At 38.9% G+C, this 18,612-nt stretch overlaps 1 protein-coding gene across 1 annotated transcript in view; it reads left to right on the top strand.

Annotated features, from left to right (window-relative positions):
• Window positions 1-15,457: 15,457 nt before the first annotated feature.
• Window positions 15,458-18,612, top strand: part of LOC140237327 (doublesex- and mab-3-related transcription factor A2-like) — a 28,355-nt gene continuing 25,200 nt past the window's right edge. The window contains exon 1 of the mRNA XM_072317265.1: window positions 15,458-15,911. Within this exon, the coding sequence (XP_072173366.1) occupies window positions 15,491-15,911 (421 nt within the window). The 5' untranslated portion in view covers window positions 15,458-15,490. The remainder of the gene's footprint in view (window positions 15,912-18,612) is intronic.

Here is an 18,612-nt window from a genome sequence, read left to right as displayed (position 1 = left end):
CTGATATTTACTGCCGTGTTCACATAAAAGAAGTTTTTGGACCGACAGACTCAGACTTAAAAACATTTTTTTTTTTTTTTTTAACAAGAGGTCTGGTGTGATAAGCCTAGAGCGAACAGTCCCATCTAGTTTGCGTAGCTGTGTATGTATATGACTGTGCGTTACAACTGGCGTAGACCGTACCGGAATTATACAAACGTATTTCTCTATATTTTATTGTTGGTAAACACCTTTTAAACAATGATTGTTTTTGAAAACCTTGAAGCTTATCCGAGCAACCAAACAACGACAGTTTGATAAAAATCAAACTCTTTAAGTGCTGAAGTAGCTATAATAAGAGCAGGTCCATCATTTGTATTTTGAATCACGTTTTAATTGACGAAGAAAAACGTGAAGGGCTGTGGTGAAAGATGGTGGCTATATCATGAGGGCGTTCTTACATGGTGATTAGGTGACGGAGGCGCTTCTGACTTCGCAAAAGCTGCATTGTAATGGATTTTTAAAGGATCTCCTAGTGTGGAGATACCAACTATCTAAACTTTCACACAGGTTTAGTTTTTATAATCATTGTACCAGGTACGAAAAAAAATGCGCATAAAAGAGTCTGTAATCGCATATGTGAAAGAAATATCTTTCGCCATTTTGTCGAATCTAAACAAAGTTTTGAACAATTAATTATACAAGGGCTCCGACGAGGCAAGGGGTACCGTTGCCTATGCCAACTAGTCAATAAGCAGGTTCGAAGCTGTGTTGTATTCTAAAGATTTTTTCACGTCAGCTCGGAGGGATACTTTTCATAGGTATGGCGTTACACTGGGCTCTTTCTATGACGAGAATAAGCCGCAAAAAGTAAAATAGCTATACCAGTTTGATATGTCGATATTGATGAGTACCTTCAGATAATTTGTATATCAACGGAATAAAAAAACGTGTTAGTACAGTTGGAAAGAAAATTTAGATTTGGTGCATTGTGGATTATATACCTATCATACTCGAGTGAAAAAGAAAGTAAAGTAGGTTAGAAGCCGCTAAGTGTTATGACGATTATCAAACCATAGCGCGGAGGGATATTCGGACGAAGGGATCGCACGTTACCATGGTGACAATTAGGGAGGAAGATGGAAGAGTGAGACGACGCGAAAAGGTCGAAAAGTGATTGGCGATGGAAACTTAGTTTTCACCTTCACTTTCGATTTTGTACGAACGTGATTTCCGCGTGAGGAAGATCGCAGGAACTCATTCACTTTTGCTTTTTGTTTTCGACAAACAAATCTCACGTCTAGATCGAACTAGTTACTTTATCAACGGCTATAGTGTTCAAGTACACGAAACTCGATGGTAGAGACGTGAACGCTTTTACAGTACTACGAAATGTTTATCAAGAAGCACAATAAGGGTATTTGAATGTTGTTATGGTTTTTCATTCTGTGAATTTCTTGTGTGTTCTTTTTTTTTGTGATACTTTATTGAAGGAAACATTGAAGGAAACGAAGTGAAAATCTTCCGTTTCTTCTTTTTTAAATGACTTTGCATCGCCGTAGCAATCTGTATTGTTTTTTGAAGTAGGTATTTCAGAGTGAAGACGAGATAATTTTGAATGTCGAGAGATTTTGAGTTTTTGTCGAGTTGGCTTTAGAAAGAGCTGTGAATGGAAGGTCTCGCACTTGAAAAACTAATTATTTTGCCACACCAAAGACATGAAGTATATTTTCTTTTTTTGGAATGAATAACAAGATGAAAGGAAATGCATAAGTTAAGAAACTTAGATTACCTGTAATTAGTAAGGACGAGTATCTGTATACACAATCCACCCAGTGGGAGGGTGAATTGGACAATGATGTTGTTGGGTGTCTGTAATGTTTCGGCACATCAGATTCACAACTTTCATATAGAATGTTGAAGGGAAAAAAGTAACAGGGGAGAGATAGATAGAGAAAGGGGGAACTGAGTGAAAGAAGGAAGGGAAAGAGAAAACAGCTGATTGCTCGTCTATTTTTCTTGCTTTTCAACGCACGTCTCTGTGAGAGTAACACTTGTTAACTGTTATTCATTGGTGTTAGAGACTGAATAAAAGGAACCTCCGCAGTTTAGAAAACGATGGCGCCATCTAGCGGCAGCCGGAAAGACAGCACTGGACTGACATGTCAGCGGCATAATTGCCGTATTTAACTAATGGTATTCGCCCACAAAGGTTGACGGTTTTAAAAGCCAGTTCACATTACCAGTTTTGCGCATGAGCAGAAAAGGTCGTGCGTACAATCAGGCATGCAAAGGCTGTTTATACAATCAATCAATGACATATTGATTTTTAGATTCACTGAGATAAGCATTCGTAATGTAATCATAATTCATGCTGTCGCTGCGCTTGCTACCACAGCTACCTGTCAGCAAGTGTCGTATTTAGCAATATTAATAGAAAAATGATGTTAATGCATTCAAATCAAGGCAATTAAATTGATGCCTGCCGAAGTGTCAATGATTGACCATTCTGGTCATACGCAAGTTCATTCTTCCTTTGAACATAAATTCCATCTTAATCGTTAAGTCGGGCAGTCGGACAAGCTTTAAGCATTAGGCCGCTCCGAAAACAAGTGAAGTATCTAACCGACTGAGGAAAAAAGAAAATAAAAGACAAGAAAGAAAGGTAATTTGTACCAATGTGGATGTGAGCTAATTGCGAACTAGTTTGTAGTGAGCGTAGCTGCCTAGTTATATTTGAAGATGTTGTCTTTTATTTTCCTGTAAAGCTGTGTGAGAAAAGATTGGTTCGCTGGCAATATAGAATGAAAGCAAAGTCTCAATGAGACGGTGCAATAGAATGAACGAGGTACGGACTGTGATCGCGAATGCTGAATGCAATGCAGACGTTGTAATATTTGGAAGATATTTTATATATATAAATATATATTACTAATATAATTGCAGAAGATGGTACATAACTATATAATAGAATAGTATAAAATTATATCTGTACAAGCACGTATGACATATATTCTTATTATGTACAATGTGTAGTGCTAAATTATCATAAACTAGAATGTGCTATCATGAGTATTCGAGAAATGCGGTTGCGGTGTGATGCAGTGACCTAAGTTGAGTTTTTGTTATTATTGAATCATGTGTACAATAGAATGATTTGCCCCTATTGTCAGATTATGTGTATCAATAATACAGCTTGATTGTTATCATGCATACATTAATAGTGATGGGAAAGAGAGTAGAGAAGTGATAAAAAACAGCAGTAACGCAGGAGAGAACATTCAAATCATAAACCTTCTGTTTAGCCAACATACTTCTATTCACCAACTACTGCTGTGACAGTGGAAGGGGAGCAGCGGTATTGAATGATAGGCAAAGACATCTATCCTCGTATGATACCTTATGCTACAGTCACACACGGCCGGATCACAAAACGGATTTGATCCGGGTGAAAATGAGCCGGATTAGTCCCGGAATGGAGGGTAATTTATGCTACAGTCACACATGGCCTGATTTCGAACAGGGTCCATAAGGAATTAAAACCGTATCGACCCGGTTCGAGCCGTAGAGACCCGTATTGACCCGTACATCGAACCGTATAAAAATCCGCTTTAAATCCTTAACTGAATCCTGTTCGACCCTTATCGACCCGTGTCAACCTGTTTCGACCCATTCCGACCCGGATGTAAACCTTGTCATCATCCGTTGCATGAAGGCAATGCGGTATACGAGTCCATACGGTTTTACGCTGTGGGTTGCAGCTTGTCGATGCGAGTCAATGCGGTTCGAACCGGGTCAATTCGGATATCAATACGGAATTGAAAAAATTTTGAACATGACCAAAACTTTTTTTCCCGCCTTATCGTAGCCCCCGGAATCCATCAGGAATTGACACGGGTTACGATCCGGGTCAGTGCGGGTCTCTGCGGCTCGAACCGGGTCGATACGGTTTTCATTCCTTATGGATCCGTGTGTGACTGTAGCATAACCGACACTACTTCTGAGTACACCGTGCGGTGTCTAGATTTAACATTACTGTTCTCTTTGATCTGTTAAAAAAAAATGATAACCATTCAAAAAAAAATGTAAAATGTAAAATGTAAAATGGTCTGTAAGAAAGTAAGATGACACTTATGGTAATTGGGACTATAGTAGTATTTATGGGAAGGTCATACGTGTACATTAGCTCATTGTTGTTGATTCATATGCTTGCCATGAACGTGATGAACTGAGTTATCATAAATGCTTTGAAATACTCAAAATTTAGAGCTCGAGCTCTTCCTACTTCCTTTTTCGTCAATAATGTTGCACTTTTACAAAAAAAAAAAAAAAATGACAAGTTAGTGAACAAAAGAACGCCAAAAAGTCAAAGAAATAAGTACGCCGGAAACTCGCTGAACAATCAGATAGTTAGATATATTCTTATCACAGGAATCTGGAACAACTCAAAGTAAAACATAATTGACATTAAAGAACATTCAACTTATTTTGCAGTGCACCTTCGACAAGATGTTTTACGTCCTGAACACATCTCTGTCCGTCACTAAGCGATGAGCTGATGCTATGCTGAAGTAATGGAAGTTGTGGCGGCAGGTTTACATGGCAGATCAGTGATAGCATTGATGAAGAATACGCTGGTTAATTAGGCCGAAGTAGTTCATCGTTAGTTTGCATCCATCAAAACCAAACGATGAACCGCAGATGGGTTCATAACGTGCAGTGTTCGCAAAATAAAGTTTGTACATGTAGTCTGTGTTTGTAGCTGGCAAACAGCGCCATCTACGATGCCATACGGCCAAAACAATTTGTCGACATTGCCAGGTTGCTGAGATTATCATGGGATGTGTAAGATGATTCAGCTTTTGCGTGGCTTCATTGTTGTTTGCAATAAAACGCAAGAACGCTAGTGGTGCAAAAGCGTTAAACTAATCATTTATCCACCACGAAACTTGTTAGACTCCACGTATAGTAAGAAAATGTGTCTCAACATCCTTATTTTGAGAAGTTCACGGATTAAGCCATTTCAGGTATAAACCCATAACAACGGACTCCACACATTATATACAACAATGTGATTCTAGTTCCCCATGTGTTTTATACGAAATCTGTATTCCATAACAATCTAGAGCGACTGAAGATTTATTGACTCAAATATTCAGAATCGCTCAAATTTTTATGATGGTCTTATCGAGTAAAAGTGCAACTTATATTGTTCAACATTGTGTCATAGATCACAATATTATGAAAATGCTGCTCATGGCGTAATTTGTATCACGATAGTACTGAAATATTTTCCTGTTTGTTACATGCTTACGAAGTGATGCTTCCTTGTCGAGAAGAATCAATGTGTATGTATTTTTTTTAATTCCAATCCAAGGAGCATAATTGTTATATAATGTCATTAAAAATCATTTGTATTAATTTATTGATTAACTCATGAATTGTATTACTGGGTTTGCAAGCTTAAGCTAAATCTTTATAATGCTTGTCTGAAAAAAAAAAAAGTATGTGTCTGTTCGCTCATAAATTATTGTCTCAAACCTGTAGTGAAAAATATCTTCCAAAGAGAATAAAGTGTATATCATCAGACATTTTTTTTTCGTGTCATTTATTTGTCATTGATTGGATTCTTTCGAAAATAATTGGAGAGAGAAGGAAAGAGAGAGGGAGCTATAGAGCGAGAGAGAATGAGTCTAAACGTCTAGCGATAAATGTCATGAGAAAGACATAAAGAAGGGAGCGGGAAGATAAAACAACAGAAGTAAAGAGAGATTAATAGATGTATGGATAAATAGGTAAATAGATAGAGAGATAGATAAATAGGTAGATACAAAGATAGATAGATACAGTATATATATATATATATATATATATATATATATATATATATATATATATATATATATATAGACAGATGCATAGATAAACTAGACAGATAGATAGTAGACAAGATTGAAAGATGGATGGATACATAGTTATAGATAGATAGATAGATAGATGGAAAGAAAGAAAGACCGAGAGACGGAGAAATAGAGGAAAGGGAGAAGGAGCGAGAGAGGGAAATAATTCTGGCATATTGTGAAGAGATTGATCGCAAAACGGCTTGAGTGCCATTTCAAATACTTTGAAGTGAGTCCATCATCAGGTAGGAAAAATTTAAACCTTTCCAATAATACCTCTCCTGGTGCACAGCAATAAATATTCTGGAAGTTATATTTGAAATATCCTATATTTTTTCATTATTTTCTTTGCTTTTTTGTAACATGGCTGATCTCAAATATCTCGAATTGACAAGGATGAACTAAGGTCACTTTGCGATTAAACTCTTCATTGTTATATTTTACGACTTTTTCTCTTTCATCAAAGTTTACATAAGAGCAGGAAGAATTGAGTCATTAAACGATTAAAAAGAAAAGGACATGATAACAGGGCCTACGTGGACCGTAACCTTGGTTACAAGAACACAAAGAATGTGAAATGATGAGGGGGAAGAGAAAAGGAAACGTCAGGAGCTAAAAAAAAAAATCGTAGTTATGTTTTGCTCTTCATCACTAACATAAGGTGTGATGTGTATTTAGAACGCATCAATCTGCCAACATTTACTCATCAATAGATTTGTCTCTTTCTCTAACATTAATCATTAATCAAACGGATTTCATTAATCAACCAACTTATCAATCTTGATATTTACCACTCTTTCTGATCAATCATAGATGACAGTGTGATATCCTTCTTTGTTTTCCCATTATCCTTTGCAGACGTGACAGATGAAATCATTCGTGCGCATGCGTGCGTGTAAGCACCCATTATCAGACATATTTTTCTTCGCGAATCAAACCCTATAGCCTCATATTACCACAGTCTGCTCCTGTATATATGGTTTTGTTCAGTTGTATTTCCAAAATGCTTCTACCGGTACAGTGCAAATAAAAGACGAGGTATGCATAATTACATAAAATACTGTACCTAATATGATAAAGATTGTATTTCGAATTCCATTTCCATTTCTATATAATTTGCAGAAACATTTTTCAAAAGTATGGGAAACTATAAACAAATCTAAAATTTCTGTGACTAATAAGAATGATTATGAAATTCATATAAATTAAGTTTCAAACCAAAAAACAAAAATTGTGGAGACAGTCATGCAAAATTGTACGGGAAACAGATAGTTACTATAATCGTCTGTGCGTTGTTGAATGAGCTAGCACGGCAGTTGCATAGGAGGCCACTTTGAGCAGAGGTTTACAATGTGACCATGCGACACAGAAGAAAACACTTATTATGAATGAAGATAGTTTCTTTCCTCCGTAATACTGATAATAGGAGAAAAAGACACAGGAAGCTGCCACCAAAAGCAAAATACCAGAAGTAAAATACGGAGCTTGAATTATCAATTTCAGTAATAAGGTATAGTAAACGTTTCCACACATTATGAAGCTGGATAATCATTAGGTATACACTTATCGTTCTTATCTTAATACGGATTCTGTAGGGGATCATGATACTGATGTAAAACTGTATTTTGCAAACTTATATGAAAACGTGTGTGAGTGAATGTGTGTGCATGTGCACATGCGTGTCAGTACTAGTAAGACATTCTTGTGTGTGCGCGCGCAAGTGTGATGGTTATCAATGTGGCTGTACCATAATCAAGATGGTGATAAGTGGACAATAGTTATCGTTTTGATAGTCATACACAAGTTGTGTGCTAATTTGTTTCTACATTTATCAAAAAAACAACAACAACAACAACAACAAAAACAACAACAACAACAACAACGTCAACAACGATGTCCGGACTCAGTTATATTGATATTGGCTCATTATATCCTTTACATATTGTTGATGAGATCGTGACGCCGATTACAGTATTGAGCTTAAATTCCTTCAACATCACTTCAAACGCAGGCTTGATTCCCTCAATTTTTTTTTTTCACCAGACTGCCAGAAGCGACAAAAATATAAACCAATAATTGATCATTCGAAATGAATACGCGCAATAATTCGCTCTGTGTTTCTTTTTTTCTTTTTTTTTCGACTTTTGACTCTTTTTTGTGCCATCGGACACTGTTTATCTTTGTTTCGGAAACGCCACTCTTCAAGTTGTTGGTTTTTTCTCTCTCTCCCCACGTGTACATCGGCACATTGAGTAGCAACACGAAACGGTGGCAGTCGGACTCCGCTCGTGGGAGATCCTTCAATTGGCGTGTCTACGGTTGTTACAATCTCGGGCGGGGGTGGGGGGGGGGGGAAGGAATGATAATTATGACAATGCACAGCTAAAACTGAAGTGATGATGAATAACTGTGTGTCGACAGGCGCCAGTGGATTAGGAGTCAATCAATTTTCAGCAGCGCGATACCTACATTTCACTGAATAAATGTCACTATTTTCCTGTTTTCCTGTCTTTCCTTGTGATGAACATGGACATGTCATATCTTTAAAAGCCACTGACACGACCTCATCTTTCGTATTATCCGTGTTAAGTGTTTACTTCTTGTCGTGTAAGACAATAACATCTGGGGAAAAAAATATGGAAAGTGTGTGCAGAACCAGGGAATGCAAGGCACTAACTTTTTTTTTTCTAATACGTCATGTACTGCGACTCTATGATCACCTGTTCATAACATCATATCAGCACACACCGCTGGTTGTACCGCGAGTTCAGATTTTTAGAGTAATTTCAAAACACATAGTGTAAAAATAGCGGTATTAGATTTAAAGGGACTGTACAGTACTGGTTGAGATGAGGATTCAGGTTTATGACATTTTTGAGTGAGATAATGAGAAACCTCATATGATATATGAAAGAGCATGTAATTTCAAGAAGGATTCAACGTTTATTTGACGAAAATTGGCCTTGAAATGGCTGAGATATCAAAAAAGCGATTCTAATAAAATTGACAGACCACGACTTTTATTAGGATCTCTTTGTTTTATCTTGTTTTTAGATATCTCAGCCATTTCAAAACCGATTTCCATCAAACAAACTTTTGATTCCCCTTAGAATTGTATGCTCTATAACATTTCATAGAGTGGTTTCTAAATATCTCGTAAAACGTTACAAGCCGAATCCTCACCTCAACCAATACTGTACAGTCCCTTTTTTAACACCATGGGTGCTAAATCTAACACCGATCAAGTGTCAATAGAGGACCACCCCGACAGGTGTAGAAAGTACGTTTTGATGGTGTTTAAAAGTGTTCACCTGGCCCTTCCTGGTGTTCATTTGACACTGTCTCTGGTGATATTTTGACACTGCGCTACACCTGTGGGTGTGGTCCTCTATTGACATTTGGACGCGATGTTTTTGCAGTGTATAGATACAACAAAGGCTTTAACACTATAGTTAGTTGCAATTAGTTAGTTGACGCCGACGAAGAACATTAAAAAATCGAGCAATTTCCATGCGCGTGTTGGGCATCTTGGCAATAAAATGGTAAGGCAGACTAGCAGTATGATGTCTGGAACCAAAGACTAGGTCATCTCCTTGGCAAAACCAGCAGGCAATGTAACAAAAGCCCTTCCTAACTTCTTGAATCTTATATTCCCGAAGTGTTTGCAAGCTCATAGAGTGTATTTTCTTGTGTTTGATAAAAGCAAGTAGACGACTTGCCACCACCCCCACCCCCCGAAGATCCCCGAAAGATGAATTGCTACTTTCAATATATCTTCAAATATCTCGAAACTCCGTTGCTGGGAAGTGGTTATTGAGTGATCAGGAATTTACATTTTTCACTTCTTCTTGAACATGCGTGATTATAGTGATGAACTTGCCATGCAGCTATACACAAAACAACAAGAACTTAAGGGCACTCATTTCATTTTTTTTTTCAATGATCCTCTTTTCCGATGGCGAGTTCATTCTTTCTTGACTTAGCATTTCCCCCTTTCCTTTCTCTTCGCCAGTATCATTTAGTGGCGGTCTTGAATAAACAGTTGGTATGCACATAACAATTGACGAAATACATACTTTGTGTTTGCCAGCACTTGCTGGTGGCGTCAGCCTGTCTGCTGGGCTACTCAAGGTAGATGGATGGTTAGTCTATCTCCTCTTTATACCACCACACGTCAATACCGTTTAATAGACAAACAAGCCCCCTCTGTGATTATTGTCACGAACTCCATGTGACTCGGCCAGAGTCTGTGTGAATCGCACAGTTGCTCTCGCGAACATGTGCACAAAAAAAGATAAGAGAAAGAGGGATTAAACAATAAGGAAAAGAAAAGAAACAAAAATATATTCATCTATTAATAGCAACGATTTTGTTCTTCGCGTTTCTATCATTATTTGTGGTGATTTATTGGCGAATTTCGCCACGTAGCTGTTTGCTGAGCGGGCTTTTGTTTTCGGCCTCATTGGAAGTAAATATTTCTTTCAATCCAAACTGATCAGGACATGTTTTTGGTTTCGAAACATCATTTGCTTTGAAACTTATTATTCAATTCAAGGAAGTTCAACATTCTCATCCGTTAAATGAGGAGGTGCTGCTTTGTTCTTTGTCAATCGATTATCTTTCATTTTGTGTACACTCCCTATATATTATCAAAAATTCCACCGTTTAAGCTGAAGTTCAGATAAATTGCTCCGTTTTGGAGGAATGTTTCATGTAATCATTATCATACCTCATGAAGAATGCAGCGAGCGAACTGCGCCACGATCCGTCACTGTATCCCCTACCCGCCCCTCCCCATTACCCTCCACTCACCATGATGCTCGTCGGAGCAACGGAGGAATGCTCTTAATGTCATGCTTCGGGAAAGTCACCAGAATTGAAGCAGTATCAATAATCTATCCGCGCCAGCAGTATAGTGACCTCGAGGGAGAAAAAGCCAGAAAATTAGCAACAGAAAAGGAGAACTTCTGCATTTTTTGCCCAGATAGACTACAGTACAATTTCTGTAGATGATTTTGTCCCCTGTAAATTGTTGCGCTCACTGTCTGCGCGGCCGCGTAAGGCGGACATTACATTGAAACAGCAATACTGTGAACTCACGGGATATTATGCCTGCGATGACATGCGATGTAAAAGGATAAATCAGAACAGATATCAAATGAGAATCCAGTCCACTATAAATTCGACTTGAAGTCGAGCAGTAATGAAGAAACGAAAATTCGGACAAATTCTGAATGGAGTCAGCCACATAAGAAGAATTTGGGTTTATACGCTTAAGATGTCAAAAGTTCATTAAACGTGACGTCACGTGTGTGTCTAAAAATGACGATTCCCAGTCTTGCCAGTCACGTGACATACTAACCTTCCATTTGCAGATGAAATAAATACCCGGCTTTAGTGCTTCAAATAGTTTTTAAAATGTGAGTTAGGGATATAAACAACCAATGTAAGAATATCAATCAGGATAATCAATGTTAAGTATTGCTCGATAAAAAGTGAACAATAGTTACGACATTTTTTGTGTGTGTGTGTGTGTGTGTGTGTGTGTGTGTGTGTGTGTGTGTGTGTGTGTGAAATAACCGTCCACAGCTATGGTTTATTGAGAAAAATAGTGATGTATCCTTATATTTCAGCCTTTATTGCAAAAATGTTATATGGTAGGATGTTTTGTGATACAACTGACCTACACACATGTATCGAATTTGATAACTTGAACAATTTTTAAATCACTGCTCCCAATGGTAAACAGTACCTTTAACCCTGCCAATGCAACTAACATGATTATGTCAATAGTGTTTTCATGAAATGATAAATAGTGCTCTTTGTTATACTGAGTGAAAGACAGGGATGAGAAGACTTGAGAGAAGAATTTGTCTTAAAAATATCCATTTCAGGTAGATTGAGAGATTCTTTGGTTATTGGTGAAACCTTGTAAATCAGATTAGAATTGCAATAACCATCAAAACGTTTTGATGTTTGTTTGCTTTTTCAGTGTCCGTATTTGCGAATCGAAGACAAGCGGTGTTAGGGTAGGTGGTGTATACCTTGACTAGGAACGGGGTACTAATCGCGCCGTGTTCGTGCGCTGCCATTGAACATGTCGTTGTCACTCATAACCTTTGTTCGCTGATATTTTTTTGTGTGTTCCCTTTCATTTTTCTTTATATTGATACCGTCTTTATAGTTCATGATTTTTTTAATCAAAAGTTGTAATAATCCACAAAGCTAAACACCCGATTTTCACCTCATTGGACCCTTACACATACTTAGAATTATATATTATATGTCACGAATGTAATTATTACTCACAGTTTAAATATGATAGTGAAAAGTGTTAACGACACAGCGCATCTGACAGGTTGTTAATGAATTCCACTTTACACGTAATCATTACGCACAGTGAGAATAAGACGGTAACAAGATGTTGAAGTCAAACTTTTTGACAAGGTTGTATTTGTGTTATTCAAAGTCAAATCTTTCCTATCGCAATTTGGCCTCTCCTGCGTTAAAGCCTCACTCAAACAGAATAATAAAAAAAAAGATACTTGGCATGTGAATCAAAACGGTGGCAGAATATGTACTATAAGACTTGATACTCTGATTGATTTGATATTCCAGACCAATTTACGTATGTTGAGTAAGTGATTACTTGACTAATGATTATTAACAGGCAGGTGTGTGATTGTGTGTACCTCAAAAGAGCAAATATGTGCAAAATATGGTGCAAAACGTATACACTGCATAATGTGCAGGAATTTGACAACTTTAAATTTCCTGTTTCTCTTGTTTTCTGCGTTTTTTTCCTGTTAATTTGATATTGCTATTTCTATAACGTGACTAGAACATGGAATACCGCACCTTATGAGAATGAATCAGAAGAATGTAAAGGAAATGAACTCGCAATATGCTATGACATACTGGTATTCAGTGTGTAATGATACTGCATATACTAGCATGAGAATAGTCTCCATAAACAGACATCGCCATATTTCATGATTGCCTTTAATGATAGCAGGTATCTAATAGCAGTAGAGTTACACAAAGTATACTATGTTCATGAAACGTAGGCTTAATTTTCTGTCCAAATAACTCGCTTTAAAAGATTGTGAAAAGTAGTACGAATTTCTCAAAGTTTCCAGTGAAGACACATTTCCAAAATCGTTGGCCATCTTACTTGCAAGGTCGATACATACTGCTTTCACATTTCATTTGATCTGAAACTATAACTAACATTATCATTCACAGTCATGATACGAGTTATTACCAAATTGATTGACTTAGCAGACTCACTGAGATGAATTGACTATCGCAAAGTCTGTTTCACTTGAAGGTTTGATTTGAAGAAGAGGGCGACATAAGCGATTTTTTAAAAAATTGAAATGAAATAAATATTCGTGCAGAGTGATATACGACTGGAAAATGTTATTGCGTCTTTGATTTTTTTTCGAAGGTCTTATTCAGAATGATAATGTTAATATTTTGAAGGCACTATTTCAATTTCGACGACATTTCAACTACCTTCGGATGTTTAGAGAAAAATAATCTTCTTAGCGAGTGTTTAGCTTTGACGGTGTGTGTGTCCCTAAATGAATTTGGCCACTTTTCATAATTGTGATGACACAAAACATCACACCAAAGTTTTTGCAGATGGAGTCATTCCGTGATGAAACCTCGCCGGTTAACGTCTGCCTTTTTGTTGATTATATATTTACCAGTCCCAATGGTCAGAATCCACGTTGCAATGAACGATAAATCACATGTAAAATCTCACACATCTAGAATTACACCGTGGGTGATTGCGACTTTCTGCGACCCACACGCAGCTTTCTAAATTATACTTGTTTGGAGTGATGGATCAGGGCACAAACTTTCTTTGTTCGAGTCTTTTTGGTGACGCCGACGGCAAGGAAGTCGACATCAAGCAGACTGGTCGATGATTAGGGCGATGAGGTGAATGATGCATGACTGTGTGTAGTACTAAGCTTCACACCCAAGACGAAAAGAAGAAGAAGAAAAAGAAGAAGCCTTCGGCGTGTTTCCCATCAATCACGTTGTCCGTCTTCACAAGTTTTTGAACTTTTCTTCGCGGCGGGGTGGCGTTTCGCGCGCGCACTTGTTACATTTGTCCACTTATTTCTCTCATCGCTGCCCAAGGCTGTGTGACGTCACGTCATCAGCGAATCACGGGGTCGCGGCATCAGCCAATGACAGGCCGAGCTAGCGGCCGTGACGTGTCAATCACTGGCTGTCAATCAGCGCACCTCCATTAGAAGTGACAAATTATGCGCAGTGTGCCAACAATGCCGCGCCTCTCCCCAACTCACCCGTACACAACCGCACCAAAAACATACAAGGCCAATGACAGATTGGGGTGCTAAGAGTTCCCCTAGCTTCCAACCGGTTTCTTTTTCGTTTCGCTCTCGCGACGAGATTTCTAGCCCCTCCACAGTCTTACTTCCTAAGCTAGAAATCGCTCTGCATACCTAACCTGGGGACCGGAAACCATGTTGGTGGGGCTGTATATGTTCAGCTGTTAGCATGGCACCCTCTCTGAGCCCATTTGTTTACGTACATTGATCCCCAACCCAACCCCGACCAAAATCCCCTATGCCGACCAACAAACACCACTCTGCTAGCTCGGCCGAGAGCTCAGCAGGTACTTTATCATGAATATTCATCGTATGCTAACGAGTGTGACCCCTGCGGGCGCCGTTCCGGTACGAGCGCGCGGATTGGCTACTGATAGATCCAATCAACGCCCCTATAAAGTGAATCGTTGTTGTCTCGTTATTTTTTTCCCCCCTCGTGCCTCTTTTTCTGCTGCTTCGTGGTTAGTGCATCAACGAAGTGACTAATTGTTCGATAAACGCTCGCAGCAATCCGACACGCGGAGGTTTAAGACTCTATCGACTGGTAGGCCATCTATTGGCGGGCCATCCCCAGGGGGAAGGCAACAAGAGAAGTTTTAGATAGTGTGACGGGGCGAGTTTGGTCGCTTCCGAACCGCAGGAAACGTATGGCGCTTTTATACGACTTGTAAAACTTTCTCCGCTACCAGTTGGCTTCCACGGCACGCACGCACGACACCGAGTGGGTACATCCTTGGTATTTTGGTATCAACTCCAGTGAGATATCTTGATCTTCATCCCATAGGTCCAAGAGACATCATCCATCCCAAGAGATAACGTTGTTGGAGTGGTTCTTCGTGTATAAACCTTGTGTCATCTTTGATGCTCATCATAATTTCCCCGTCTTGAGAGACTTTGAAGTATCAGATCACAACGCCCTAGCAGTGATTGTGTTCTGGTCTCCAGTATCACTATCAAAGTCAAATAATAATTGGGATTCTACTTTCATAGTGATTAAGAAGACACGGATGATTGAAGCTTTCCGTTGCTAAGATAAAAAAGAAATAAGACGCCTGAACAGAGCTGAGAAATTTCGACAGAAGAAGAGGAGGAAATCCATCTGTTTTTTGGTTCGACCCTTCGGAGCAGATACTTCCTTTTGGCACGAGCCCGTGATCGAAACCGACGTCCACCGTGGATCCGTTCGCGTTCTACCGATCGCCTGTGTGCCGAGATACCAAGCCCGTCATCAACAACGGCGACATGGACCGCATCGACGTCCGCACGCTCTCGCTGCTCCGCGGGCCGCTGACGGAGAAAGGGGCCCGGAAGCCCAAGTGCGCTCGCTGCCGGAACCACGGCGTGATCTCGTGGTTGAAGGGACACAAGCGGCACTGCAGGTTCCGTGATTGTCGCTGCGCCAAATGCAACCTCATCGCCGAGCGACAGCGGGTAATGGCGGCGCAGGTGGCTCTAAAGCGACAGCAAGCTGCTGAAGATGCCATCATTCTGGGACTTAGGGCCTGCTCGCCCAACGGGCCTTACAACTACCTGCCGCCCGGTCCTCTCTTTGGCCAGCAGCCTGGCGGGGCGGGCTGTCTCGGCGGTGACGATGACGATGGAGACGATGAAAATGATGTCAGCGATTCACCAATCGATGATATCGACATGCCTCCATCACCAGGTAAGATGACGTGCGAAGATCTTTGTCACACTGTTCTAACATTTGGCCAGATTTGGGCTTCTACAAAGTTACAATATGTCATATAGAGTGGAAATTCACAAGTGAAGATGCACTAGCTCTGCGCCCATACAGTCTCAAAAGATTTTTTTAAATGTCTTACAAGCAGAATCGTAAAAACAACCTGCCAACAGACAAGTAGCCTGTGTTAAGTCATTTTGAAACTTCTTTTTTTTTTACCATTGCCTGTCTTCGGCCACAACTTTTTTTTTCTCCGGTTAGGCTTATACGCTGAATACTTTAGCTCTTTTGGAACCACTGATAATCTAAGTACTTCCTTTGCCACAAGAACAAAAACTTTTACTCATACACATGCAACATTATTCACTACAACGACAACTAAGATACTACTACTACTACTGCTACCACTTCTAATGCTGCTTCTACTACTACTACTACTACTACTACTACTACCACTATAAAGACTACTTACATATACTTTACTATTACCATAATTTATACAACTGGCATATAGATAAAATCAAACCATACAAGAACCACTAGTATTTGACTTCTATTGAGTTTTACTGTTTTAGTTTTGGCTACGACAACAACAAATATTATTATTACTACTACTGCTACAACAACAACAACTGTTACTACTACTGCAACAACAACAACAACTACTACTACTACTACTACTACTACTACTACTACTACTACTACTACTATAACTACTATATTACTATACTACTGCTACTACCATGACTGTCCCTGCTCCGGTTTGCTACAACCATCGTCATCACCTTATTCTTCTTTTCCGATATACGATCATAATCATAAAGTTTGCAAGAACATAATCTTCAATGCCTGCAGAAGCTGTAGGACGGACTATTCCTGGTACAACGCGTACAAATCGTATCCCGGCACTCGACCCAAGTCGAATAACGTAATGCATTGTGTGGAATGTGCGAAATTATTCACGTGGTATTATATGGCTATAGGGCTAAGTGGAAAGTAGACGGTACCCCGGGTAGATCTTTCATCACACGATTAACTCTGCAGTACATGTAATTTATTTTTAGAGAATGGGTGAATATATCCTATTGGATTATATCTCGTCGTAACAAGCAAGTTTTTCAATGTTATAGTGACCATTTTATATCCTAGGCATAGGCCGCAACTGTCCAGTGCACTGATGTTACGGTTTTGCCATGTTAGCGTGGATATCCAATGTGCAGGGCAGGTTGTTTGCAACAGCTACATCTCCACATCTTAACCGAGACAATTTCAAGATGATGTTCAGTTCATTTTTCTGCCACACAAATACCCATCCTAATATAATTTCAAGCTATTCTACTTTGGGCGAGAAAGTGTACCCCTTCAAACCCGCAAAGCTGATCATCAATCACTCGTTACCATGGTAACAAAATCCCAACGCAACTTATCAAATGCAATTATACTGTGTGCATGTTAGGAAGGGACTACAAATATCAGACAACCCACAGTCTGAGAAATGTTTACATGATAAAATTGTATATTTCCAATTCCTTCTTATGTCGAATCGGGAAACGTATGATATAATGATGGTAATCACGACGTTGACTGACCTTCATTTTTTTTTTTTTTTTTTTGGGGGGGGGGACATCACAATACGACTGAACGAGCTTGCTCTTACGAAGGCCCCATCATATTTCTCGTTCATTGAATATAGTCTAATATTACTGTCAACAGACCTTGTGTTAATTGAGACAGTTGTACATTCGAGTGAAGTTTTACCTAATTTGTACTCTGTAATTTTGTATTGTATATGTATTTATTGGATAGATATATGAAATCAATTTAAAGAGAAACTGAATTGAAACACATCTCACTTTAAGCCATGATTTTATTCCTGCATACCAGGAAAAGGTCCACCTGTTATCAATTATTGAACATTGCATTTAAATTTATCAAATCCTTTGAATCACCAGTCTGATCTTCCTCATGCAAATTAATGGTTTCATTTCAGGAGAGATATTCCATCGTTTTATTCCACCTGTTTCTGTTTATGATACCACCATTTTCAAGTGAAAACCGAATGGTATTACCGGGTTTTCCACAGAATACCTCAAATATTCTCGCATGTTTGATGATTGTTTATTCGCATTGTGGAAGTGACCATAAGAATGCCCACCTTGATCACCCGAGTCTAATACCTTACATCTCAATTTTGGGAGGGCGTCTGTAGGAATGTATAAGAATCATTTCTGCGTTATTATAGTGATTGCTGGAGACTGCATATCACACAGCAAACAGGGTCATCAAATTCATAATTCTTTGGACATCTTACATGATTCATTGTATGATTCAACCAGTTAACATTAGTTTGTTCACAGTCTGAAATAGAATCAACCGCTGAAACTGGCAATCACGATTCGTGATGAAATACGATCGCACCTTAGCCAGGTAACCATGTGCACAGCCGATATTTAAAGAGGACGCAAAATCTGAATTTCATATCAGTACACACATTTTCAGTTTGAAAAATTATGTTTCCACAATTCAGTAGATAATTCAATTATATTGAATCATACAGTGTATACAAGTTGGATATTGTAACTCAGAGGCATTAATTTTACATATCTTAAAAACTTCGTAAAGCATGTAAACAATGGCATCTGTGAAAACGTTAACAGTCCAACACAATTACAAGGTCTGCAGT

This window comes from Diadema setosum, chromosome 13 (genome assembly GCF_964275005.1).
Source record: "Diadema setosum chromosome 13, eeDiaSeto1, whole genome shotgun sequence".
Lineage (NCBI taxonomy): Eukaryota > Metazoa > Echinodermata > Echinoidea > Diadematoida > Diadematidae > Diadema > Diadema setosum.
The sequence above is the reverse complement of the archived record's forward strand: the minus strand, read 5'-3'. Positions and strand labels throughout refer to the sequence as shown.